This window comes from Psammomys obesus, unplaced genomic scaffold, assembly GCF_907164565.1.
Source record: "Psammomys obesus unplaced genomic scaffold, mPsaObe1.curated_primary_1811, whole genome shotgun sequence".
NCBI lineage: Eukaryota > Metazoa > Chordata > Mammalia > Rodentia > Muridae > Psammomys > Psammomys obesus.
The window spans coordinates 10,932,076-10,955,864 of record NW_026596152.1 but is presented as its reverse complement, the minus strand read 5'-3'; the positions used below and the strand labels follow the sequence as shown (position 1 = coordinate 10,955,864).

At 54.8% G+C, this 23,789-nt stretch overlaps 2 protein-coding genes across 5 annotated transcripts in view; one reads left to right on the top strand and one right to left on the bottom strand.

Moving 5' to 3' along the window:
- Positions 1–56: 56 nt before the first annotated feature.
- On the top strand, positions 57–13,254 carry Trim11 (tripartite motif containing 11). 4 transcript variants are annotated; one of them, XM_055594247.1, is made up of 6 exons: positions 57–584; positions 3,377–3,472; positions 4,120–4,347; positions 10,306–10,328; positions 10,410–10,510; positions 11,838–13,254. In XM_055594247.1, exons 1-6 carry the CDS (start codon positions 180–182, stop codon positions 12,383–12,385), a joined length of 1,401 nt encoding a protein of 466 aa, XP_055450222.1. In that variant the 5' UTR covers positions 57–179; the 3' UTR covers positions 12,386–13,254. The 4 variants fall into 4 exon arrangements, with proteins under 4 accessions (XP_055450222.1, XP_055450221.1, XP_055450220.1 ...); XM_055594246.1 differs by having other exon boundaries at positions 4,117–4,347; XM_055594245.1 differs by having other exon boundaries at positions 3,377–3,505; positions 4,117–4,347.
- Positions 13,255–16,794: 3,540 nt separating this feature from the next.
- Positions 16,795–23,789, bottom strand: part of Obscn (obscurin, cytoskeletal calmodulin and titin-interacting RhoGEF) — a 114,098-nt gene continuing 107,103 nt past the window's right edge. The window contains 12 exon segments of the mRNA XM_055593997.1: positions 16,795–17,021; positions 17,227–17,376; positions 17,568–17,643; positions 17,870–18,093; positions 18,309–18,548; positions 18,726–18,810; positions 19,342–19,512; positions 19,637–19,759; positions 20,449–20,616; positions 20,731–20,841; positions 21,013–21,093; positions 21,708–23,691. Of these exon segments, the coding sequence (XP_055449972.1) occupies positions 16,844–17,021; positions 17,227–17,376; positions 17,568–17,643; positions 17,870–18,093; positions 18,309–18,548; positions 18,726–18,810; positions 19,342–19,512; positions 19,637–19,759; positions 20,449–20,616; positions 20,731–20,841; positions 21,013–21,093; positions 21,708–23,691 (3,591 nt within the window). The 3' untranslated portion in view covers positions 16,795–16,843.

The window sequence follows — 23,789 nt, the reverse complement described above, 5'->3', positions numbered from 1 at the left end:
AATAGAGCTCAGCTTCCTGCTTCCGTCAAGGTTCCCCTTCCGGCGGAAGTCTGCCAGCCAAAGCGCCGGGCGTACCCGCTACACCAGAAGCTGCGAGTGCGGCCCCCGCGCCCCCGCAGCCGAGTAGCCTGTTCCCCGCGCGCCGTGAAGAGCCTGATCCAGGCGCCGCCGCCCGCACCATGGCCGCCCCAGACCTGTCCACCAACCTCCAGGAGGAAGCCACCTGCGCCATCTGCCTCGATTACTTCACCGACCCGGTGATGACCGACTGCGGCCACAACTTCTGCCGCGAGTGCATCCAGCGTTGCTGGGGCCAGACCGAGGGCCCGTACGCGTGCCCCGAGTGCCGCGAGCTGTCGGCGCAGAGGAACCTGCGGCCCAATCGCCCGCTCGCCAAGATGGCAGAAATGGCCCGGCGCCTGCACCCGCCGTCGCCCGTCCCGCAGGGCGTGTGCGCGGCGCACCGCGAGCCGCTGGCCACCTTCTGCGGCGACGACCTCTGCCTGCTGTGCCCCACCTGCGAGCGCTCGGAGCACTGGGCCCACCGGGTGCGACCGCTGCAGGAGGCGGCCGACGACCTCAAGGTGCGTTCCACCGGGAGCAGCCGGCCCTGGCGTGGTCCCGTCACTGCCCCGTCTGGGTGACAGAGTGTGAGTCACAGATAACCCGATCCCGCGAGGGGGTCCGCATGTAGACTGTCTTATTCCGGGATGAGGGGCTCGGGCATTGTGGGGAAACTGGGTGTGGGTAGACAGGCCTAACTGGGCTGCGAGATCAACAGTTTGGCTGATGTTACTATCCCAGCGTGAACTCGGGTAACCAGAATAAATCAGGTACCAAGACTCCTTTGCTTTGGATTTTGGCACAGAGGTTTGGAGCTTATAAACATCCCTGTGATTTTTCATTTTGCTTACTCCCTAACGGAATCATGGGTCCAGCGGGTTTACCTTCCTGCTACCGCAAGCCTTTCGATGGTGCGGAAAGGAAGCTGCATTTCTGCAGACGTGGCCTGACAGATCCTGGAGGAACAGCCCTAAAGCTGCTCTGTTGCAATAGGAGAGAGCGCTTCCCCTCTTCCCTGTTAGGTTCATTGTCTGAGCAATTAAACTGACAAGACAGGTCAACAGGAAAAAAAAAGTTGCTTCTTAAGTAACATTTTGACTGTTTCTCCAGCACAGTGCTTCACACCAGAAAAAAGAAAGAAAAACTGGGAGAAGCAGTTGCGCTGGGGCTTTTATCCAGAAGGGTGTAGAGTTACAAAAGATCTAGACTTCCAGGTCTCGGCAGTTTGGGCCTGACTAGGAAATTGGAAGCCAGCCGCAGAGCCAGGGTGTCTCACCCCTGCAGAGCGTGTGTTCTGCCTTCTTATGTGTGAATCCTCACCTCCACGTGGTCCTCATAGCACGCTGGCAGGGTTGGGTGTGGGGCACAGCCTGCTTTATGGTGACACCAGGAAATCAGCAGATGGCTTTTACCGAGTGGGTCTGCAGTGAGCCGTTCCACCACTCACTGGAGCTTGTGATGGGGATCCCCTCGGCCATGCTGGCCTCCACGGCTCTGGTGACAAGTTCACTCTTTGACTGTGGCCCTGGGATAGTGGTATCCAGAGGGGAGCCTCCGGTTCTCCAGCAGAGCCAGAGAGATGGGCGGAGGGTTTACACAGGCCGAACTGGGGAGCTGAAGGGAGAACCCAGCCGGGTCCCAGGGCCTCCTGGGTTTCACCCACCTCTCACCACACCCAAGGTAGGAAGTCTGCATTGTGACCCAGCCAGGGGTAGGTTTGTATGTAACCAGAACTTGGGGTCTTCACCGAAGTGTGTACCTGCTGCTGCTTCATGGGTGTCGAGAAAAAGGAGAGGTGGCTTGAGTGGTTAAAAGAGCTTACTCCTGCTGGGCAGTCCACGGCTGCCTGTAACTCCAGCTCTGAGGGGATCTGACATATCTGGCCTCCACAAGGCATGTGCATTCAAGTGCACACTCCACTTGCTGACATACATAATCAAAATGATAAAGAAGAGTTATAAAAAAAGAAAATGAGAAAATGGCTGCACGTGGTGGCTTATTTATGTCATTCCAGCTACTAGAGAAGCTGAGACAGGAAAATCAAAGTTCAGGGCCTACTTGGGTTACATAGTAAGTGTGAAGGCAGTGGTAAGACCCTGTTACAAATTAAAACAGAGGGCCAGATGGAACTCCGTGATAAGGCACTTCTTAGCATGCACCAGGTTCAGAGTTTCAGGAGAAAAAGCTGGAAAGACTCAGGCAGAATTTGGAACACAAGCTGGAGGTGTGCGAGATGATGGGGCCGAGGAGCAGGACAGGGCCTGAATGTTCTAGAATTAGGCAGCATCTGGGATAGGCCTGTGGCCTCTGCCATAGCCCTGATGCAGACTGAGCCCAGCCGGCAGCTAGGTTCTGCCCTGAGCTGACTTCAGGGTCTCCCTAACACTTTGTTCAGACCTGGAGTTGATAAGGACTGGATTGATGGAAACAGACCCTGGGGGAGACAAGCGCATATAAGAACGCTCACCATTCTGTGATACGCAAACCTGTAAGAGTGTGGGCATGGAAAGTGGATCAGGTCCAGCCTAGGAAAATACAACCAGGTGGTGAGGGACTCCGAGGAAAGGTAGTGTGAGAAGTCATCTAGATTGAACTCCCATGGTATATTCCCAGCTCCATCTTAACCTCAGGCAGCTGTGGCACACAGCCCTGGAGGCTGCCCAAGATCAAGGCATGTCAAGGGCTGCTTCCTAGCTACAGATGGTCCCCTTCTGATGTGTTCTCATGTGGAAGAAGGAGCAGGAACTCTAATCCCATCCAGAGGGCCTTACTCTTGTCCCAGTCACCTTCCAAAAGGCAAACCCATCACCTAGGTGGTCAAGTATTTAATTTAGGAATTTTTGGCGTCGACATACACACACCTTAAGCTCTGACATGCTGTGAGCCCTTGTGACCACAGATGGAAGGAAGAGGAGGGGAAAATGGCTTGAAGGGAGAGAAGCTGGGTAGGTCTTCAGTGCCATCTTGGTGGGGTGTCCTGTTGAGAGAGCTTGGCCACGCCTACCAAGCATGGAACAAGCTGTGTGCTTTGCAGAGGTGAGCACGGCTGACAGAACCATGGGGCTGAGAATGGAAAATGAGAAACTGACGTTTGAGGAATTTGGGGGAGGGGCTCTGAGCCTTGGTCAGGAGAGGGCATACTGCCATTGTATCCTACTATACACTGTCTGGACAAATTTCATTTGGTCCAATGGGGAAGAGGTTGGAATAGGAGGTCAGGAGGGAAAAGGCAGACTTCTGTGTCTGGGCCCCACCTATAGGGCCTGATGCCTCTTGGGATTCTCATGGCACCGCGTGGTCTCCATCCTACCAGGGGAGGCTGGAGAAGTCACTGGAGCACCTGCGGAAACAAATGGAGGAAGCGATGCTGTTCCAAGTCCAGGCTGAGGAGACCTGTGCCTTGTGGCAGGCAGGTGCCGCGTCTGGGATGAAGGAGGGAGCAGTGAGTCAGGAGCTGGGTGCCACACTCGCCTCCCTGAGACACCCTGTGGTCAGGCGGGGATGTGTGCGTGTAATACAAGATGCCTCAGTCCGTCTGTCCTTCTGCCCTGCACTACGCGCTGGTGTGCTTGAGTTCAGGGTCACAGAGTGAGCAGGCCTGACTGTTAGCAAGGACAGATTTGGATGAATGTCACGAACAAGCCAGGAGTGGGGAGGTCTCCAGTAGGGATTTGGGGGTCAGGGAGGCATTGGGAATTGGGGTATATTTTAGTCTGCCTAGATATGAGGTGGCAGCTTTGTCTGGCTGACACCGAGGGACATGCCTGTGTGACAGACGCTGGGTGTGGCTGGTCCCAGGAATGGATCTTGGGTCTGAGGGCTCAGGGGGTGAGTTTGGGTTGTGAATAGCCCAGAGTGGGAGCTGTGTATCTGGGCAGCCCCAGATGACAGATCGGGTGTACTGGCAGCTCTTGGGGTCTAGGCAGCTCCTGGTGCTATAGTCTGTGAACAATCAGGCTAAAGTGGTGGATTTGGGGTATGGGCATCCCCAGGTGGTCGGTCTCTAGTCCAGCCTCAGGTTTCGCCCTCAGCTGTCCCTCTTGTGTCCTGCAGAAGATGGTGGAGAGCCAGAGGCAGAATGTGCTGGGCGAGTTTGAGAGGCTGCGCCGCCTGCTGGCAGAGGAGGAGCAGCAGCTGCTGCAGAAGCTGGAGAAGGAGGAGTTGGAGGTTCTGCCCCGACTACGAGAAGGTGCCTCGAGGCTTGGCCAGCAAAGCACACAGCTGGCAGCCCTCATCTCAGAGCTTGAGAGCCGCTGCCAGCTGCCCGCCTTGGAGTTACTGCAGGTGAGTGGGCTGTCCGAAAGTCCACAGTTCTCCCGAGGGGAACATCGAGTGTGCACCCCTACCGCCTGAGCGGCTGCTGGTCACTCTGCTTCCTCCCAGAATCACCTTCCTGCTGCAGGGCTGCCGAGGGACCTGCAGTACATGCCGAGTCCCAGCCACTTGCATGCCTTCTGCCTCCCCCACCGATCACGTGCAGGCCCTGGATATGTCACACCGTGCTCCATAGGAGAGGGAAAGGGAAGAGGGAGCTGGTAAAGGATTCAGAATGAGGAAGCATTGGCAGAGCCCATCCATAAGGGACTCAAGTCTACAGGGAGCCTGCCTTGCCCATCTCTTCTGTAGGCACCGCAGCAGCTAGGACAGGTGCCTCAGCGTTCTGTCCCCCACCCCAAAGTGTTCTTTGGTATCCATAGAGGTGATGCCAACTCCCCAGGGCTCCCATAGGGGTGTTCCAGTTCACTAAATAAAATGGTTCAGTGTTTGTGTACCAGCTAGTCATCCTTTGCTTGGCTTTGGTCACTGCTAGCCGACCTGGGACTCTGAATGTTCTGAACACGCTGGCAAATAACTGCCGTGCTGTATGTGACGGGTAATGAGAAGGGCAAACGTCATGTGTTCAGTCCAGATGTGATTTTTACTTTTGAGCCAACAGTTGGTTGAGCCTGCAGATGCAAAGGGAGGGCGTACGCTGAGGTGGACCACGTAAGAAGCCCTGCATTCGGCTTCTCATTTTCTCAGGCTGACCACAGTTGCTAGCCTCAGTGGACACAGCAGAGTGGACGTGGCACAACCTGTGTGCTTTAGGGGCCAGGATGTGACTTGTTTAGCTCTGAGGGATGCTATCAGCCTCTGATAGGGGCTCTGAGAATCCTCAGGACAAATCACTTCAGGAAGTCCTCTGCATAAGAACTCACGGCAGGGATTACATTCTGATATGTGTCATGAGGGAGACCTTCAGACTATAGCAGGTTCCTTATTTATTTATTTATTTAACTCCCAAGGGGTTGGGAGTTATCCCCAAGGTATGAGCTCCAGCTCTGCTCTTCCCTGGATTTTGGCTTCTCTTCATGTTTCCAAACCAGAACACTTAGTTCCTCTGTCTCAGGGTAGGCTAGATGACCGTGAAGAGTATGGCTGTCGGTTCTGGGGCCCTTCAGCAGGCTCAGGGCCTTGGTCGTCCTCCCCCCTTCCCCCCCCCCCCCGTTTGTCCAGTGGGCATTGATGAGGTTCAGGGGGTGACTGCTGAGAGGTCACATACAGGCTGTGAGGTCCACTTCCTTAGGGGCTTGGCCACGGTTTGCCCACTCCGTGCCCCAACACCATCTACCTGGTATATAAATACGGGGGTCTGAGAGCGAGTCTCCCGTCCATGTAGGACAGAGGCAGTGTGTTCCCTCTGGGGCCCAGGTGCCGGGTACACAGCAGGGACTTCCTCCGGGAGGTAGCTCACTGGGAAGAGACACCTAAGGATTTCAACCTTTACCAAGCTGTCATATGGTTCAAGCCTGACAGAAAGAAATAGCTCCTGGAGGGGAGGACTGGGGGGAGCAGAGAGGGATGAAGACAGGGCCATAAGCAGGGTCGCTGACATCCAGGAACTGAAGAGAAGCCCTAGGGTATGGTGGAGCGCGGAGAATGCTTGGTGTGTTTGCCTGGCAGCTAATAAGCGTGGTGTTTCCGGGGTGCCGTGTGTACAGCCTAACTACTGATGAGATCAGGGTCACCCACGTGCCCCTCACCTGATGTTTTTGTCTTTTTCTGTGTGCGGAGCTCATTCCAATCTCGACTCAGGGAGAAGGGCTCACAAGGCCCTGCCCCTCCTTGAAGATGTGTATGCATTGCTATATGTTGCTAGGGAAAGGGCCACTTTGGGTTTTTTGTGGTGTAGCTGCCAGTAAGGGTGCTCATTCTCTGATAAGCACCTAGGGAGACACACGGATACAGAGGGAAAACCAAACCTGTCTTGTGGCACGTCAGACATGGTAGCGTACAGATTGCTGACCACAGTCAACCTGCTGGGCTGTAGGAAAGCAAAATGCTAGAAAGTTCTAGGAAGAAGGGGTGGCTTGGAAATGGGGGTGTGGAGGTCTGTGTGAACACCAGATTTGGATCCATTGCTGCATGTGCTGGCTCCAGCCATCCAGTCATATTACACAGCACCATGCTGCCTAGCTGCCACCTGTGCCCCCATTTTTCACCACTTGTGTCCTATTCCCCGCTGTTCCCCACCTGCCCCTCTTTCCACTGCTCCCTCCTTCCACCAAGCCTGCTGGGAGAGCTTGTGCTGCATGCTAGCTGGGTTATGCCCACAGCTGGGGGTTAGGAGAGAGCCCTGGCTTCATTCTGTCCCTGAGAGCTGCTGTTCACTGGCTGAGGTAAGGGAAGGAGGCTCCTCTCAGCTCCAATTTGCAGGGTCCTTCTGCCAGGTCTCTATGGCCTGATGTGGTCACATATGGCCTTCTTGGCAGGTGTCACTCAGAGATGAGGGTTGGAGGACATGGAACCCATCTATAGATGCTGCTAGTCCATCTAGGCTGACGTGCAAACACAAGGTGATTTTCCCCCCTGAACAGATGTGTCTGAGGAGGCCCCTTCCCCAGTAAGGAAGGCCTTGTGCCATCCTTGCCTCAGGCAAGGGGGACCAAGGAGATTGCTGCTTTGCCCACACCAGGCACGCTGTGCTCCAGGCCCCTACACATGTCCTTATAAGGGATTTTACCTTTGGCTTCAGAGTCCTCCCTTTTGAGGCCTTTGTGATTTGTTGTCCCCCAAACAACTAACAACTTGAAAGCACCTATCTGCAGGGACCGTCCCACCTTGGCAGGGGCTGTGTCTTATTTATCATGTCTGGGTCAGAACAGCTAAGCCTTGTGGGAGCTGGCTAACGGCATGTCACTCAGCTGCGTCACTCAGCTGCCCTGACACATGAGGTACCAGAGGCTGAGTGCCTTACAGAACTTATGATGCTAGGGGCTACAAGCAGAGGATGAGGGTGTCAGCGGGGTTAGTGTACCAATTTATTTTGTTGCTGTGGGTGACACCTTGGCTGTCATGTTGTGATGATGACATCATAATGTAAGGACTTAAAGGAGGGAGATGGCTCTGTGAGACAGGAAAGGAAAAGGCCAATGTGCTCTTATAAGAGCTAACCAGGGTCCGTGTGAACTGTGTTATATTAATTCCTTCCAAGGGTAAACCCCCTTGACACACACACACACACACACACACACACACACACACACACACACTTCTTTTAGGTTGCTCCTCTTAAAGTTCCACCACTTCTTAACATCTTCACTGGGCTAATTTCTGCCACCACGTATCTAGGAAGACAGTTACCACAACCAAATCATAGAGGTTGGTGTCTCTTGAGGCCTCTCTACTGGTTCAAAGACCATGTTCCCATCTTGTCCCATGTTCTCACCTGTCACTCCTCTGCACGTCTCTCCAATACTGTTGCTCTCCATCATAGCCTACTGGAGTGAGAGAGAGATCTGGCTTGGCAGGGAGCTTTTGTTTCCCTCGGTGTTTGGCAGGAGTGGGCAGTGGGAGCAGGCAGTCGGAGGCAACAGCACATGGCACGCTGCTGTCCTTGAGTACAGGCCTTGGATCTACAAGTGTTACTGTTCTTGTGGGCCTAGGAGTGGAGACTCCTCCCCCGCCCCGTTGATGGCCGAGCTGCAACTTCCGGGCAGGCCTTGGCATCAGGATTCCTTGACCCATAGCACCAGCAGCCCGTAACACGGACACTTAGCCCAACGTCTCAATCAGACCCTTGACTGCAAAGGGTCTCCTGGAGGCCTGAAGTTTCTTAAGTCCATTTGGTTTTTAGCTGAGGCTCACTGCCCTCTTTCTTTATCCCTCTGTTTACTGCCACCCTTCTTCCTTCTCTGGCCCCTCAACTGCTGCTTCACACTCAGCCAGCTGACCGGGCAAGACCTACAGTCTATCACCAGCTCAGCCTATGCCGATGAAGTTAGGTAAGAAGAGACCACTAGGAAGGAGCTGCTACCTAGAGTTCCTGTTATAGAAATCTCTTACAGGCTGTTGTTGCTGGGGCTGCACCTTCAGGAGCAATGAGGGTCTGTTGCAGTCCTTGCATAGTTGTGGACTGCACGGAGTGCTGTGATGACATGGTTAGGGCAGCTGCCAGTTTAGGGAATAAACTGCCCATCCCCCAGTGTGTTTGCTTACCTACAACGTTAGAAGTGCAGTTAAGACTTGAAGCTATTAGCATCAACTGATTTTTTAAAAGAAATTTTGTTGATTCCCTAAGGTTTTTTTTTTTAAACATTTATTTATTTAATGTATATAAGTGCTCTATCTGCATGTACACCTGCATGCCAGAAGGGGGCATCAGATCCCAGTATAGGTGGTTGTGAGCTACCATATAGTTACTGGGAATTGAACTCAGGACCTCTGGAGGAGCAGACAGTGCTCTTAAATGCTGAGCCATCTCTCCAGCGCCCGATTCCCTAAGTTTCTTACATGCAGTAGATCTTGAGGAAGTCCACCCCCCGCTCCTGCTTCCACTCCCCTTGATAGCCCCCTGCACATGCTTTTGCCACCTTCTTGTCTTCCGTCAGTCTCTTTTATTTAAGTGATCCACCGAGTCCAGTGTGTGTTGCCCATGTGCACTGGGCAGCCTACCAGCGGCCTAATGCGCTCCTCCCCGGCTCGTGCTGGACTTGCTGGCTGGCTTGCTCTTGGCCAGGTAACCGCAGCTACCGTGAGTTCATAAGTCATGTCCAGAAGACAGCGCTTCTCCCCTCCCCCTCCAGCTCTCACATTTTTCCCTCCCCGCTCTCCGATGGCACCCCCTGAGGACTGTGGGGATATGCACGCAGGCATAAATGGCTCAGTCAGGGTTGAGCGCTCTGTGGTCACTTATTCTTGGCACTTCGACGAGTTTTGAGGCTCTGCATGACTGCTGCCCGCTGGAGAAAGAGGTTGAGAGCAGCGCTTCTCTGGGGGTGTAAACATAAGTATTCGAAAGCTCTTTGATAAATGTAATAGGTTCCCCTCTGGGGCTTATGACGTCCCCAGCCTTACCAGGCATGAATCCCTTCCTCCTGGAGAGCAGTCCTCAAATCCAATGAAAAAGCGGTTCCCTACCCCCTAGCCCCCATGCCACTGTTATAGCCGTGGTCACATCTTGCCTCGTAGGTGGGCATTGCACCAGGGCCAACCTCTTAGTGAGTCCATCGATGACTTTGGTACTCAGCCAGCCACCAGGGAGGGAATTTCCAGGTCAGTCCAACTTGGTTTCTCTATGACCTACAACCATGGTGTGTCGTGTCTTCAGCGATAGGAACTCACCTTCTGATTACGGTGGGTAACCAAGAACAGTGCTAAGCCTGCGTGTGGGCCCTGGCTGGATAGTAATCTGGACAGATGGCTGCATCTTGAAATACAGTTACATTCCAAGGTCTGGGGAAGGGAGGAACACAGCTTGGTCCCTGACTGTGAGATAGCCGTTGTGGATTAGATAAGTAGACACCTGAAGGAATAAGGCCAAGCTGGGGCACCTGTAGAACACTGTGGCGTTTGGGGGAAGGTATTGGAGAAATGGGTGAGAACACAGCGGGGTCACAGGGCTGCACTCCTAGTGAGCAGCCTGACCTTACACGGTGCACTCCATCTAGGGGGCAAGAACACACACCCGCCGGGCCCTAAGAGCGGCAGGGGGTCCACTTGGGAGTCTGGATGGAGTCGAGAGTGGCCCATTGTTTTCTATACATGAGAGGAAAAGGCAGAACTTCATCTCAACCTGGCCTCCCCCTCTAGGAGATATCTCTAACAGGGCTCTAGATCCTCTCTTTATCTGGGCATTCCTGTACCTGGGCTGTAATCAGACCCACTTGTGTGTGTCTCTCACCTGGGGCTGCAGTGATCTGGGGAGAACCAGGACCAGGTAACAAGCCTTGGCACTGAGTGTGTACTTTCTTCTTCCTACAGGACATTAAGGACGCCCTGTGCAGGTATGAGCCTGGGCTTCTGGGCAGGATGTGGGTGGGGCCCAGCGGCTGTCCCCAAGCATGAAGCTGAGCTGTCCCATGTAGGGTGCAGGATGTGAAGCTGCAGCCTCCAGCAGTGGTGCCCATGGAGCTGAGGACCGTGTGCCGGGTCCCAGGGCTGGTGGAGACCCTGCGGAGGTTCCGAGGTGGGTATACAGTCAGTCCTGGGAGGGGGCTGTCAGGAGCCCCAGGGCTTAACATGATTCAGTGGCTTAGAGCAGCAGTTCTAGAAGCTTCCCTCTGCTCTAGACATGTTCCCATGTGGATATTTTTCACACCAAGCAGTTCTCCATCAGGCCCAGCCCCACAAGACTGCCCCACTTCAGATGCCAATTGCACGACCCAGAGAAATGGCCATATTTGTCCCCCTACTCTTACTCCAGAATCCTCACAGCCCCTGCCTAATGTTAGGTCATTTGCTAGGTGGCCCACAAAATCGTAGAGATTCTTTGCTGAGTATTAACAGTTTGTCATAAAAGCTGCAGTTGAGGAGGAGATGTGTGGGTAAGGCTGGAGGACGGGCATGAAGCCTTCCCGCCCCCACTCCACCCCACCCCTTGGGACTTGGATGAGTTCCTCAGCTCAGCGTCCCCTTGGGCCCCACCTTTGAGGGGCTTTTAGGGATGTTCGTTCTGTGGTCATAGTGTGCTCATTGTGAGCAAGCTTGACCCCTGGCTCCTCTCCTCTCCCTGGAGCCAATAAAAGAGGCTGAAACTCCCATCCTTCTGTCCCACAGCTGGCTGGTAGGGACCAGCCCCATCCTGAAGTTATCAACAGGCCCCACCTGAGCCACCTTAGCAACATATGTGACATAAGGGTGCTCTCCTTAGGGTTGGCAAAGCAAATTTTTACGTCTTCCTCTGGAGCCAGGGACGGACTCTGTTGCAAGCGTTGGCTGTCCAGGGGACAGCTGCCCTTGGTTCTAGCCAAAGGTCAACTGAGTGGGGACCATGCCCAGAGATAGGTAGACCAGAAATCACCTGGAATGTGGTCTGGGAGGAAAGAGCAACCCTCTTCCTGAGCAGGTCTCTGTATTGCCTTGGGAGGCATCAGAATGCTGTGGGGCCCCGGTACAGCCACACCCAAACCCAGTGTTCCATTGGAGATCAAAAGAAAGAACAAACATAGAAAGTGGTCAGGACATGATGGGGGCAAAAAATCATCCTGGACTATGTAGCAAGCCCATCTTGGGCTACATGAGACCTTCTCTCAAAAAAAAGCAAACAAAAATGCAGTCAGAATACCTGCCCTCTTGTCATCAGAAGCAGATGCAGGACTGGTTTCTAGAACATTCTGAGTTAAGATAGAGCTAGGTATTTTTTTTTCCCTGGGAGAGGAGGTACTCCAGTAGGGATAGTTACTTTAGCCCGAGGCTCCAGCCAACAGCCGCCTGGGCTAGCAGGAACGATTTGGCTCATCGATAAAGCCTTGAGAGCTGCTTGGGAGTCTGGTTGACCTTGGACCTCTCCGCAGGGGACATAACCCTGGACCCAGATACTGCCAACCCGGAGCTGGTCTTATCTGAGGACCGGAGGAGTGTGCAGCGCAGCGACCAGCGGCAAGCCCTGCCTGACAGCCCAGAGCGTTTTGACCCAGGCCCCTGTGTGCTGGGCCAGGAGCGCATTACCTCTGGCCGCCACTACTGGGAGGTAGAAGTTGGGGACCGCACCAGCTGGGCACTTGGTGTGTGTAAAGAAAACGTCAACAGGAAGGAAAAGGGGGAGCTGTCAGCTGGCAACGGATTCTGGATCCTGGTGTTCCTCGGGAGTTTCTATAATTCCACTGAGCCGGCCTTCTTTCCACTACGGGACCCTCCCAAGCGTGTGGGCATTTTTCTGGACTATGAAGCTGGCCATCTCTCATTCTACAGTGCCACAGATGGGTCACTGCTGTTTATCTTCCCTGAGACCCCCTTCTCAGGTACACTCCGACCCCTCTTCTCACCTTTGTCTAGCAGCCCAACCCCTATGACCATCTGCAGGTTGATAGGCGTACCTGGGGACACCCTTGGTCCCCAGTGACCTGGACCCTCTGGGAGAGTCCCTTCACCTCTCCTGGTCCCTTGTCCTGGCCATGCAGAGACCCAGGAGCCAGCTGGCACCCTGTGAGCATTAGGAGGAGCACACAGTGCCTTTCTGACCACACGTGGGAAACACGAGTTCTCAGTCTTAAGAGACGGTATGAGTGGGAATGCACCGAGCTGGGCCCTGTCCTCATGGGGCCCTCTCTGCCACTGATGCCACTTTCGTGCCAAAAGCCCTCACCAAAGCATTAAGTCCCACACATCACCAGCACCTCTGACTCCAGTTTCCAGTGATGCCATAGGCTTTTCCAGAGGTGATCCAGGCCTGTCCACGCTGCTGTGCAGCAGCCTGGCCTGGCCCACCTGCCAACGAGCACGCCACACCATCCCTGAAGTGATACTAGGTCAGCTTAGGGAGGGAGCCAGCTTCAAGCCCACCAGCATCTCAGGATTTGGTCTAAAAAACGGGCAGGTTGCTCAGAGTCCTTAACCTTGCTTGGTGTAGCTCCAGAGAAGGGGATTCAAGGACAGGAGCCTGGCCCCAGGCATGAAACAGCCTGGGGGGTGGGGGTGGGGTCCTAAGTCCTAAGTGAGTATCCAACATTTGTATTCAGCACATGAGGGGCCCAGAACTCAGAAATGACTCCTGAACACACCCATCTATTCTGAGACTTATGTGGTTTCATGCCCTCAGAAGGGCTTCCCTGATGTCTGGCCAGCTTTGGGACACTGCCCTGGTTGCCTGCCTTGCAGAGTGACCTACATAGTCCCAAGCGCACAGCAGCTAGCAGTGACTGTTTTTGTATTACACTTCTGGGAGTTTTATCTATTTATTGAAAGGGAAACATTTAAATAAACCGTCATCTGGAATCATGTCCTCTGCTTGTCCTGCGGGTCAGTAACGAGGGCCTTCCTTGGGCTGGGGAGACAGTGCAACGGTTAAAAGCACGCTCTGCTTTTGCAGAGCCTGAACTGACTGGTGCCAGCTCCCCCGCTGGGCAGCTTGTACCAGCTTGTAACTCCCGCTCCAGGGAATTGCACATCTGGCATCTGCACTCGTGTGTTGCAAGAACCCTCCCTTACACACAACTAAAGATGAATACAAGAAAAGTTTTTTAATTAAAAAAACTGACATGCCAGGCAGACATGTGACTCATGTGTCACTGAAGAAGAAGACGCTCATGGGCACCGGACCCAAGACACACAGCTCTTTCCCACACAGGCATGGCAAAGTGGGGGTTCTGTATGCTCTTTATTCCACGAGTGTGTTGAATGTGTTTGGCACCAAGAGGACTGGGTTCCCTGGGGTTAGTGGGAACTTTCTTTTAGCTCATGATCGACTTGCTCTTGTCCCCCGACCAGCTTTATTCTGAGGAGGGTACCCTATGACACTTCCACATACTTCTTCCAGGCAGGGAAAGTCTAGCAGGTGAATACAGCACCCGTGTAATCAGCGGCACTGGCTGTGGCTCATAAGGTGTGTTCCATGAGTGCTTTCTGGGGCATGGAGACCCTGGCAAACAGATGGGGCGGCCATATGGTTGAGACCAACATGTGCTCCTAGCCCTAGCCACAGCCTCGGAGAAGAGCGGGACACAGGTTCTGAGGGAGGGTGAAGTTCATGACTAAAGCCGAGTGTTGGCTTCTGTAAGTCTAGTGTCCTGCCACTGAAGCAGTCCTTGTCCAGGGAGTGTGCATACATCCAGGAGCTCCCATATCCTGATCAGGAGCAGACTCCATGCAGTGAGACTGAAGGACAGATTAATGTAGCAGGTGATTTCTATTGAATGGGTGGATGTTGATTGGTTAAGACCTCACAAAAGCGCCGAGATCCTCAGGGTGACATGGAGACTCTTGTAACATTCTTGGGAGCTGCTCTCTTGTTTTACTCATTTCTCCATTCCTCAAACCCAAGTAAAAAGTCTTGCCACGCAGATTCTCACTAGAGTTTTAGCCAGCCTAAGTGAGTTAAAGTATTAGAATCAAGACACTCTTCTGCAAGAACAAGTGCTTTTAATTTCCAAGGCAGCGGTTCTCTCTCTTTCTAATGCTGCGACCCTTTAATTCAGTTCCTCATGTGACCACCCAACCATAAAATTGTTTCATTGCTACTTCATAACTGTAATTTTGCCTCTGTCACAGATCTTAATGTGAACATCTGATGTGCGACCCACAGGTTGAAAACCACTGCTCTAAGCCATCTCTCCAGGTCTCATTTGTTTCCTCGACAGTGTTTCTGGTTGAAGCAAGGTAGAACTTCACTGTAGTTGCTCTTTTGTTTGAGGCAAAGCTTCACTTTGTAGACCAGGTTGGTCTTGAACTCACAGAGCTACACATGCCTCTGCCTCTACAATGCTGAGGTTAAAGGCAAGTGCCACCACACCTAGCCCCTCAATGCACTTTTGATTTGCATTTCCCTAATAGGTAAGGACACTGAATATTTTCATGTGTTTATTGGCTGTTTATCTCATATTTTTATTTCATTGATTCGATAATGTTTTAGTTGTTCATATATTCTGGCTATTGATCCTTCGTCAGATGACTATTTGGCAAAAATGCTCTCCCATTCTGTTGGCTCTTTTCACTCTGGCCATTGCCTCCTGTTGCTGGGCAGAAGCTATTTGACTTTATGTTGTCCATTCGTATCCTAGAGGGTTCCTGTCCTGCCATGTACCCCGAGACAAGAAGAATCTGACAGGAAAGTGAGCTCTAGAGAGGTGCCTGGTTTTTCTGGAATGCTTGGGGCTAACTGTTCAAGATCTCATACGTCAACAGGACAGGCGGGCCAGAAGTCAAGTATTCCCACAGTTTATTTTGTTTTGGTTGCTTTAGCTGTTAAGGGATTCATTCCCCTTATCTCATTCTCCCACCCTCAGGTTTTCATAAGTACCTTGAGGACATCTCAATTTGTCTTTTATCAGTACCATCCGCTAAGATGTGACACAGTCAGGGGTCCCTCACCAGAGGCAGAATCATGGGGTCACAGTCTTAGACTTAGGGCTCTCAGACTAGAAGACAGATAACCCTCTTCACATAGTCAGCAGCCTCAGTTGCTACATTATAGCAACTGAGAACAAACTAGGGGCAAGTCTGTGCATAGGCTCTGGTGAAATCATAGGACAGCAGGGAAACAGAGACAAAGGGGAGATTGAAGAGGTGAGGATCAGTTCGAGTTTTGAGATCAAGGTACCCTAGGTGGACAAAGACCCAAGGGACAACGTGCAGTACTCAAGATACATTGGTCTGAGATGGGAAGATCGAGGTAGCCTGAACTCACTAGCACATGATGGTTGTTAGGGCCCTGGGACTGGCTGACGACCAAGGGGGTACATAGATCCTTCAGCTCAAGACTCGGGAACAGAGTTGTAGAGCGTGTCAAGCAACTAAGAAAACAAGAATCAGTTCCAGTCCAGATTCTCTCAGAAAGCAGGACATCCATATGTAAAAGCAGGGGGTCCAGGGTATAGTATAGGTATAGGTAATGTTGAAGGGTGGCCTGGTTTTTACCATGGCCATGAACCAGCAATCTCAAGACAAGACCCCAGGGGTTCATGGCCAGCAGTACTTTAATATGTATGTACACACACACACACACACACACACACACACGTGCTCTATCTGCATGTACACCTGCACACCAGAAGAGGGCATCAGATCCAGGATAGATGTTTTGGAGCCACCATGTGGTAGCTGGGCATCGAACTCAGGACCTCTGGAAGGGCAGACAGTGCTAAAGCATCTCTCCAGCCCCTTCAGCAGTGCTTCTTGATTGGTTTCTTGGTACCTTTCATCCAAGAACTGATACAACCAAGATGTTCAGGGCACATGCTGCACACTAGAGCAGGCCGATAGGTTCCTGTGGAGAGGAAGAGCGGAGGCCCCGAAGGTTCATAGAGCAGGTGGGGCTATGAGGCCACCACTACACAGCTTCAGGCTTCGGGAGCCAAGGTTCCTGCTGGTCTGCTCAGATTGTTACCAATCTGGCAGCAATGATGCTCCAAAGAGATGCCCATGTCAATTTTATCATCAATACACCCCAAAGAAATGGGAGCCCCTGTTCAGGAGAGAGGACCATCCAGAGGGGGAACCTGTCTGTCAGAAAGAGATTTCAGACAGTTGTAACAACCTGTCAGAGCATTTTACAAGGTGAAACAAACTCCGATGACCACGGTAGACGAGACCGCATCTTGGCCAGCACTGCTTAAATATGCATATCCTGGACCCTTTGTTCACTTCAGACTTGAGAGGTTTGCTGTGTCTCTTTGTCCCTCTTCCCAAAGGAGCCACATTCTAATTGGCTTATTGATGGGTGGTCGAACCTGACTTGGGACACAACACTATAAATGAAAGATCCCAAACGCCAGGAAGGTGACTCAATGAAGCAGAAAAAACCAAATGTTTGGCCGTTTTTGCGTCTTTTATTGGCGTGGCACATCTTGCCCTGCGGAGCAGGACCTCAGCGCACCTGGGCCAGGTTGTGCTTTTTGTAGAGCAGCGCCCGCCGCTTCTCCCGCTCGCGCACGAAGGCTCGGAGTCGCGCGGTGGGGAAGGTTACGGGCGTCGTCCGGGAGCCGGCGGGGCCCTCCTCCGTCAGCCACCCGCACTGCAAGCAGGTGGTGGCGCACGGGCGGCCCCTGAAGCAGAGACTAGATGAGCCGCGGTGCGGGCGGTGGGGTGGGGGGGGGGGCGGGGGGGTGGGGCGGGGCGGGGGGGGGGCGGGGCAAGGCAAGGCAAACCGAGAGGGAAGGGCTGCGCGGTGGGTGGGGAAGGCGAAGTGGGCTGGACCCGCGAGAGCAACGAAGTAGCGGGGCGGGGCGGGGCATAAGTAGGGCTCCTTACCAGGGTCGAGCGCACAAGGAACTCTGCAGGAAGGCTACAGCGCCCCCCGACAACCCGGCGTAGCAGCGACTCAACCGAATGAGTCCCTTGCGCAAGCCTTTCTGCAGGTCACGGGTCCCCTGGCTGCTCATCGGGTACTCGCCGCTCAGCCTGCGTGGGTGAGAAGCACTCAGTAAGCCCTGGACGGATAGGAGATGCAGGAACATCCAGCTCACCGTAACGGATGGTGAAATATGGGGACCTAATTCACCTCTGGACGTGTTGGTGGGGTGCCCAGGGCTCTGTGTTTGGAGCTTGTCCCACCCACCTAGCACAGGGCCCTGGACACCAGAGGGACTCACATAATAAAGGCCGTCACGCCAATAGCCCAGATGTCCGTCTGTGGAACAGCCCCTTGGCCTTCCAGAAGTTCCGGAGCTGCAGAGGAGCATGGGTAGACGCAAGAGGTTGGCCGCATTTGGGTAGGTCGGGTAGCGGATTTTAGGGGAGGAGCCAAGTGATGTGAAGGGCCCAGGTGAAGGGGCACAAGCATGTGACTCCGGCGAGAGGCTGGTGGGTGTCAGTGGAGCTGGGAGGGAGGGAGGACAGGTAGGGAAGAGCTTCCTCCCTGGCCCCACAGTTCCGGCGTCACCTAGGCACGCACCCATGGTCTCCAGGTAGTCTCTGAAGTTCTCAGGGGGTGGGACCTTCTCTTGGCTGAGGCTTTGGGCATTGCCCAGGTCCACAACCTTAAGCAGGTTGTACTCAGTGACCATCATGTTCTCGGACCTCAGGTCCAGGTGCAGGATGCGTTGGGCATGCAGGTACTGGGTGGCACTCAGCATCTGCCACAGGTAGTCCTTCACGTCAGACTCTGAGTAGGAGTCCCTAGGGGCACAGATGGCTCAGGACAGGCCCACGGCAGGGAGAGCGGGTATCCCAGCGGGGCCAGGCTTGCACAGGAAAGGCTGAGAACACGGCTGAGGGGGCGTGGGGTTCTGCCAAGTCCCGGCTCAGTGGGATCACACAGCTCTCACAGTCCTTCCCAGAGGCATCTGCTTGCCTTCCTGTCCGTCCCCCGGGCAGTCCATGCTACCCCTCACCTCTCTGCCAGGCAGGGTAGCAGCTCAGGGCCGGAGCACAGCTCCAGGATGAGCACCAGGTGCCGGGGACTGAGGTAGGCCGCATGGAGTTGAGCCAGGTGTGGGTGGTGCAGTCTCTTAAGAGCCTCATATTCTCTCAGCACAGCTGTCTTGTCCTCAGGCTGGTAAGGAACAATCTTAGCAGCCAGCGCCCGCCCGCTTGCCTTCTCCCTACACTGCCGGACCACGCTGAAGCGGCCCCTGTGTGAAGGAAACGGGCGGGGGGACTGGTGAGTAGCTCCCAGATATTTAGAGCAGCAGGGACTAAGTCTGGTGAACAGATAAGGTGAGGGGCCAGTGGCAGGGACGTGAAAAGCCCTCAGGAGGAGCTGGGGGTAGTGGTCCCCACCCGCCCACCCTCTGCAGACACCCCTGCACCTCCGGATCTGCATCTGGAAGGCGAAGGTCTTTGTGCTGGGGAGAAGCTGGGCTGGCCTGCCCTGGCCGCTCTCCTCCTCAGAGGCTGTGGGAAGGAAGATAGGGGACCTAGTCAGAGAGACACATCCAGGCATCTGTCTCCGCCGTCATCTTGGTCCCTTCCCAAGCACTACACAGGTGGCCCTTCTTTAAGCTTCCAGGCGCTCTGGCCTCTCGTTCCTGGGACAATTTTGGGTGTGCTAGAGGAGAAACTTGGGTAAGGCAGGGTCAGGGCAGAAATCTGTCATCTTAACTAGTGCATGTGTGATCCTGGCACAGATAGCAATCAAACGCCATCTACCGTTCTTGAGTCTACTGCAGCAGCCATTTCTAATCAGCCACGGCAGCCGTCTTCCACCAGATGCAAACAGCACCCAGTGAAGTCAAAATCAACCCTGACCAACTTCCACGGTGACACGAGCAGGGTGTTGGTGAGTGAAGGGGGACAGGGAAGATGATGGGGTTCCCCAGGGAGTGCAGGCTCTGAATGCCGAATTCAAGCATATTCATGGGCAAGAGGGCGTGTGTGCCTGATCTGAAGGACACCCTCATCTGCTCCACCTGCTCCAAAACTCACCCAGGTGGGTGGGTCCTCCCAGGAGGACCTGTTCCGAGGGGCTGCTGTAGGGGCCCATCCCTGCTTTGCTGACACATGCTGTTCGGAAAGTGTACATGCCACCCCGGGACAGCTTGCTGGTGAGGTAGCAGCAGTCGGAGATGTCAGAGGCCAGGGTGGTCCAGCTGCCTCCTGACCACACAGGAGAGATTGAGAAGGCGTTGTGGAGATTCAAGGGAACCCCTCTCCTGAGGCCACCCACAGAGCCTTTCCATGTCGAGCCTGCTTGGAGGCCTAAGCCTCAGGAAGCCTGTACCTTTCATACAGCACTGCACAATGTAAGTCACTGGGCCACAGGATTCCACAGGCTTCCAGACCAGCAGCACCGCGTCCCTGTACACTTCCCCTACCTCTGGGCGTGGCGCGGATGAGGGGCGCTCTGCAAGGGCAAGCCTATGGTCAGCAGGGAGACTCAAGTCTCAAGGATACATCCCTGGCCACATCCAACTCACTCTCAACAGCTGCCAGGCCCACCCTCTACTAGTTCTGTCATTTGATGGAGGGAGGCTTCAAGATAGGACAAGTAGAAGAGACTCCTAGTGGGAGTCCAGGGATTCCTGCCTGGCCTTCTCTGTCAAGATCCCTCCCAGCAGGCCACCTCTCCAGGGCACACTCGAGACCCTATGGAGTGGCCCTGGCTAGTGCCTCATCTCTGCTGAGTTGCCCTAGCACAAGGAAAACAGGCCAATCGATGATGGACTGGTCCCACAGCTAAGCCAAGTCAAGTCTTCACAGTCCTCGTCCTCACTGCCCCAGGGCTCCCCTGGATGCTCTGTGACCCAGAAAGCAGTACTGGAGGATGAGGTGGTGCAATCAGAAGACGTTCACATCTCAGGCATATGTGCACTCTCTTCCTCTCTCTAGCAGTTGACTACACAAATAGACACTGTTTGGCACTAGATGTGGCATTAGCAGCATTATCTACCTCTTTGACTTTTCCTGAGTTCCATACGTGGACCCTCATGTAAACCAGTGTCATCCTGCTTCACTAAGCAAGATGAGGTCTCCAGGAACCCCCAGCCCGGCCTTCACGTGGCCTGGCAAAGACTTCCGGTGCGGCCCACATACCTGCTTTCCGGAGGACAGCTGTACTGGCTGCTGTCCCCAGCGGATTGCTCACACGGCAGGTGTATGTGCCCAGATCCTCCTCGGTCACCACCAGGATGGTCAACAGCTGGAAGTTCTTCAGGGTGGAAGAGATGAGGAGGTGGCCACTGGTCTCCAGGAGGGCCCCATCTGTGACAAGATAGAGCCAGCCCTGCTTTTCCCCGGGATGGCCACAGCATCCTGCTGGGACCCTGCTGCTTGTCCACACCAGTCCAGCACCCACACTCTAGGACAGCTCCTTACCTTTGCTCCAGGTAGCCTGAGCAGTTGGCTGGGCCAAGACCTGGCAGGCCAGTGTCACTGATTGGCCCAGGACCACAGCCTCATCTGAGAGCTCTCTCAGGAAGGATGGTGCTGGGGGGGGGGGCAAAAGATGAGCCTTGGGGGGCAGACTTCCAGACCTGAGAGCCCAGGCTGGACCCTGCTCAGGGCCACCCTCAGGTTCAACCAGAAGCCTTCCAAAACAGCTTAGACCTCTACACCAGGAACCCGCACTGGACCCCCACTGTTGTGATCTCTGCTTACCTTGGTCCCTGCCCTTCAGGCCTGACATCCGGAAAGAACCTAGGCCTGCCTTCTTCCTGGGGGGCTCCTCCTTTTCAGGGCCTGTGGGAGAAAGAGGTCCAGGAGCTCAGGGGGAGAAGCAAGACAGCACCAGCTTCCTCGACCTGGGAAATCTGCTTGGGGGAAGGTCAGGACCTCCGGGAATATTTAGAAAACCAGATCCAAGCTTGCTGAAGCCACTCCCAACTTCCCTCCACAGCAGGCTGCCAGCATGGGGCATAGATAGATGCCTGAGGAGTGCTGGGAGTCTGGGCCTGAGGTTAGGAAAGTCAGAGACCATGGAGGCTCTGAAGATAAAGGGGATCTGGGGTTAGTGAGAGCCCTGTCAGAGGGTCTGGATTTGGGATGACTCCTGGGCCAGAGATCTGGGGTCTAGCGAATGGACCCACGGACTCTCTCTCCCCCCAAAGGTCTACCCCTGCTAGTGGCTCCAGGCCTCTGTAGCCATCATGTATCAGGGATAGTCTCAGATGCCCAGTAAGGAGGGGTGTCAGGGCTGCATAGGGGAATCCCAAGATTTGAGCCTGGGGAAAGGCCAGGAGGTGGGGGTCACACAGAACAGGGAGAGGAGGCCAATAGGACTTGAGAGGCCCCAAGAGGACAAGGTAGGCCCATGGATGTAGACACGTGGACATGCCAGATGATGGGGAGGTCACCTTCCGGCTTGCCCTTCAGGATCCTGGAGATGTGAGCCATGGAAGCCTTCACCCTCTGGCGCAGCCCAAGTTCCACAGACTCTTCCCCTGACAGGCACCTCCCAGGGAACTGGAAGAGGTCACGGGATGGGGACCATTTGCGCTTTCTGCCCACGGCAGCCTCTCCCAGCAACGCTTCCAGGTCCGCTGGCTCCTCTGGCTCCTCTGTAATCTCTAGGCCGGCACGTAGTCCCAGCTCGCCTGGCCAGGGCCACACGGACTCCTCCAGGAACTCTGCCAGCCCTTGCCCAGTGTCAGATTCAGAGCCAGGTGACTCTGGCTGCTCTACAGGTTTAGGGACCCTCCTGAAGATCATGAACTCAAATGGGAGATATTTGATGTCATATAGATCAGAGAGGTTGAGGTAGGCAGGATCTACCTCAGAAATGTCCAAGGAAATGGTGTCGGCCGCTTCTGCATCACCAGACAGATCCCGGATCTGTACCAGGGAAACCTGCTCCACTTCCTCCCATGGAGTGAGGCTCGGAGAGGTCCTTAGGGGAACCCCACTGGCCTCAGCCATGGGCCCTGAGCTGTCCAGAGGCTGAGGGCTCTCTGCTGCAGCTTCATCCTGCTCTTCTGAGGACTGAGACACAGCCCAGGCCATCCTGGCCCAAAGAGGACCCTGTCCTAGCATGCCGCCTGCATCCCCGCCAAAGGCGAAGGTGCCGTAGCCTGCCACCCCTGCATAGCCCCCTCGGGATTCCAGGGAGAACTTCCGGGTGGTGGCCTGCTCCTGAGGACGCTTTGGAGGGGGTGTCAAGTCATACGTGTCCTCGGCTTCAGACAGGCCTTCGGTATCCAGGGAGGTGCCCACGTGGGAGGCTGGCCCTGAGGAACTGGAGGGGTGAGGACATGATTCTCCAGAAAGAACGCTATCCTGAAGCTCCTTCTTAGAACCCGGAAGGGTGCTTGCTTGGGTTGGGAATGGGGCTGCCTGAGGCTGCCCCGAGAAGGGTTCACAGGGTGTCAAAAGGTCCTTCTTCAATGACTGTGAAGGCAAGGAGCCAAGTGACTGTGATGGTGGAGAGCCACAGCCTTCCTGGGGGCCAGAACCCAGTTCAGAGTGACAGGAAGAACCTGGTTTCCCTCTACAGCTGTCTGGGGATGATTCCTCTTGCTTAGCAGGCCTCAAGTCACCACCAGTAGGTGAAAAGTGAACAGACTCCTGCAAGATCCCCTCTTTGTGCCCCATGTCCTTGGCAGTGGCACCATGAGTCACCCCTGAGGAGGATGGAAACAGGGATTGCCCCTTGCATGCCTCAGGGGAGGGACCAGTGGTGTCTGGTGGGTTGTGGTCCAGGGAGTGGCTCCGGCCTGGGACCTCTCGGATGGTGGAGCTAGGAAGTCGCAGGGCAGTCTCGAAGGAGGGTGTCTTGGTCATCAGAATGGCCTGCTCCTCCCTAGCAGCCTCCTCCTCCAACACGCTGTGCTCCATCAGTGGTTCTCGCAGACCTGGTAGGGCTCTTGCAATGTAACCCCCCTTCAGCAGGTGCCGCCTCCGAGCCGGGTGCCTCTTGGCACCCAAGGTTTTGCTCCCACGTTCTGTACCCTCCCCAGCTTGCTGGTAGAACAAGCTGCTGATGACGCTGTGCCGGGGCACACAGCCTGGGCTTGCTGGAGGCCCAGCACCCTGGGCGGATGCTGGCATGGCTGCATCAGAAGCGAGCATGCTGGCCTCTGTCTCCTCCGGGAGGCTGGCCGAAGGCCGCAGAAAGCCCCGGGGGTGCAGCAGCGGGGAGTGAGTCACAGGGGAAGGTGGCAGCGACTTAGCCCTGGCGAACGGGGCGAGCTCATTGTCCGAGGAAGATGATGAGCTAGAGGAGCCACTGGCTTCCCCTCGTAGGTGCCGGGCCACTCCCAGGGATGGACTGTCTGGAGGACCCTGGAGCAGCTCAGGGATGGAGCGCATCACCAGGATTGACTTGTAGCTCATCAAGGAACGCTGGATGTGGGGACAGAGGGGCATCTGTTGGGCATGGCTGGTTGTGACAAGAAGTGGGGTGCTCCCAGAGGGGTCACCCAGGACATCTGGGCCTTCTA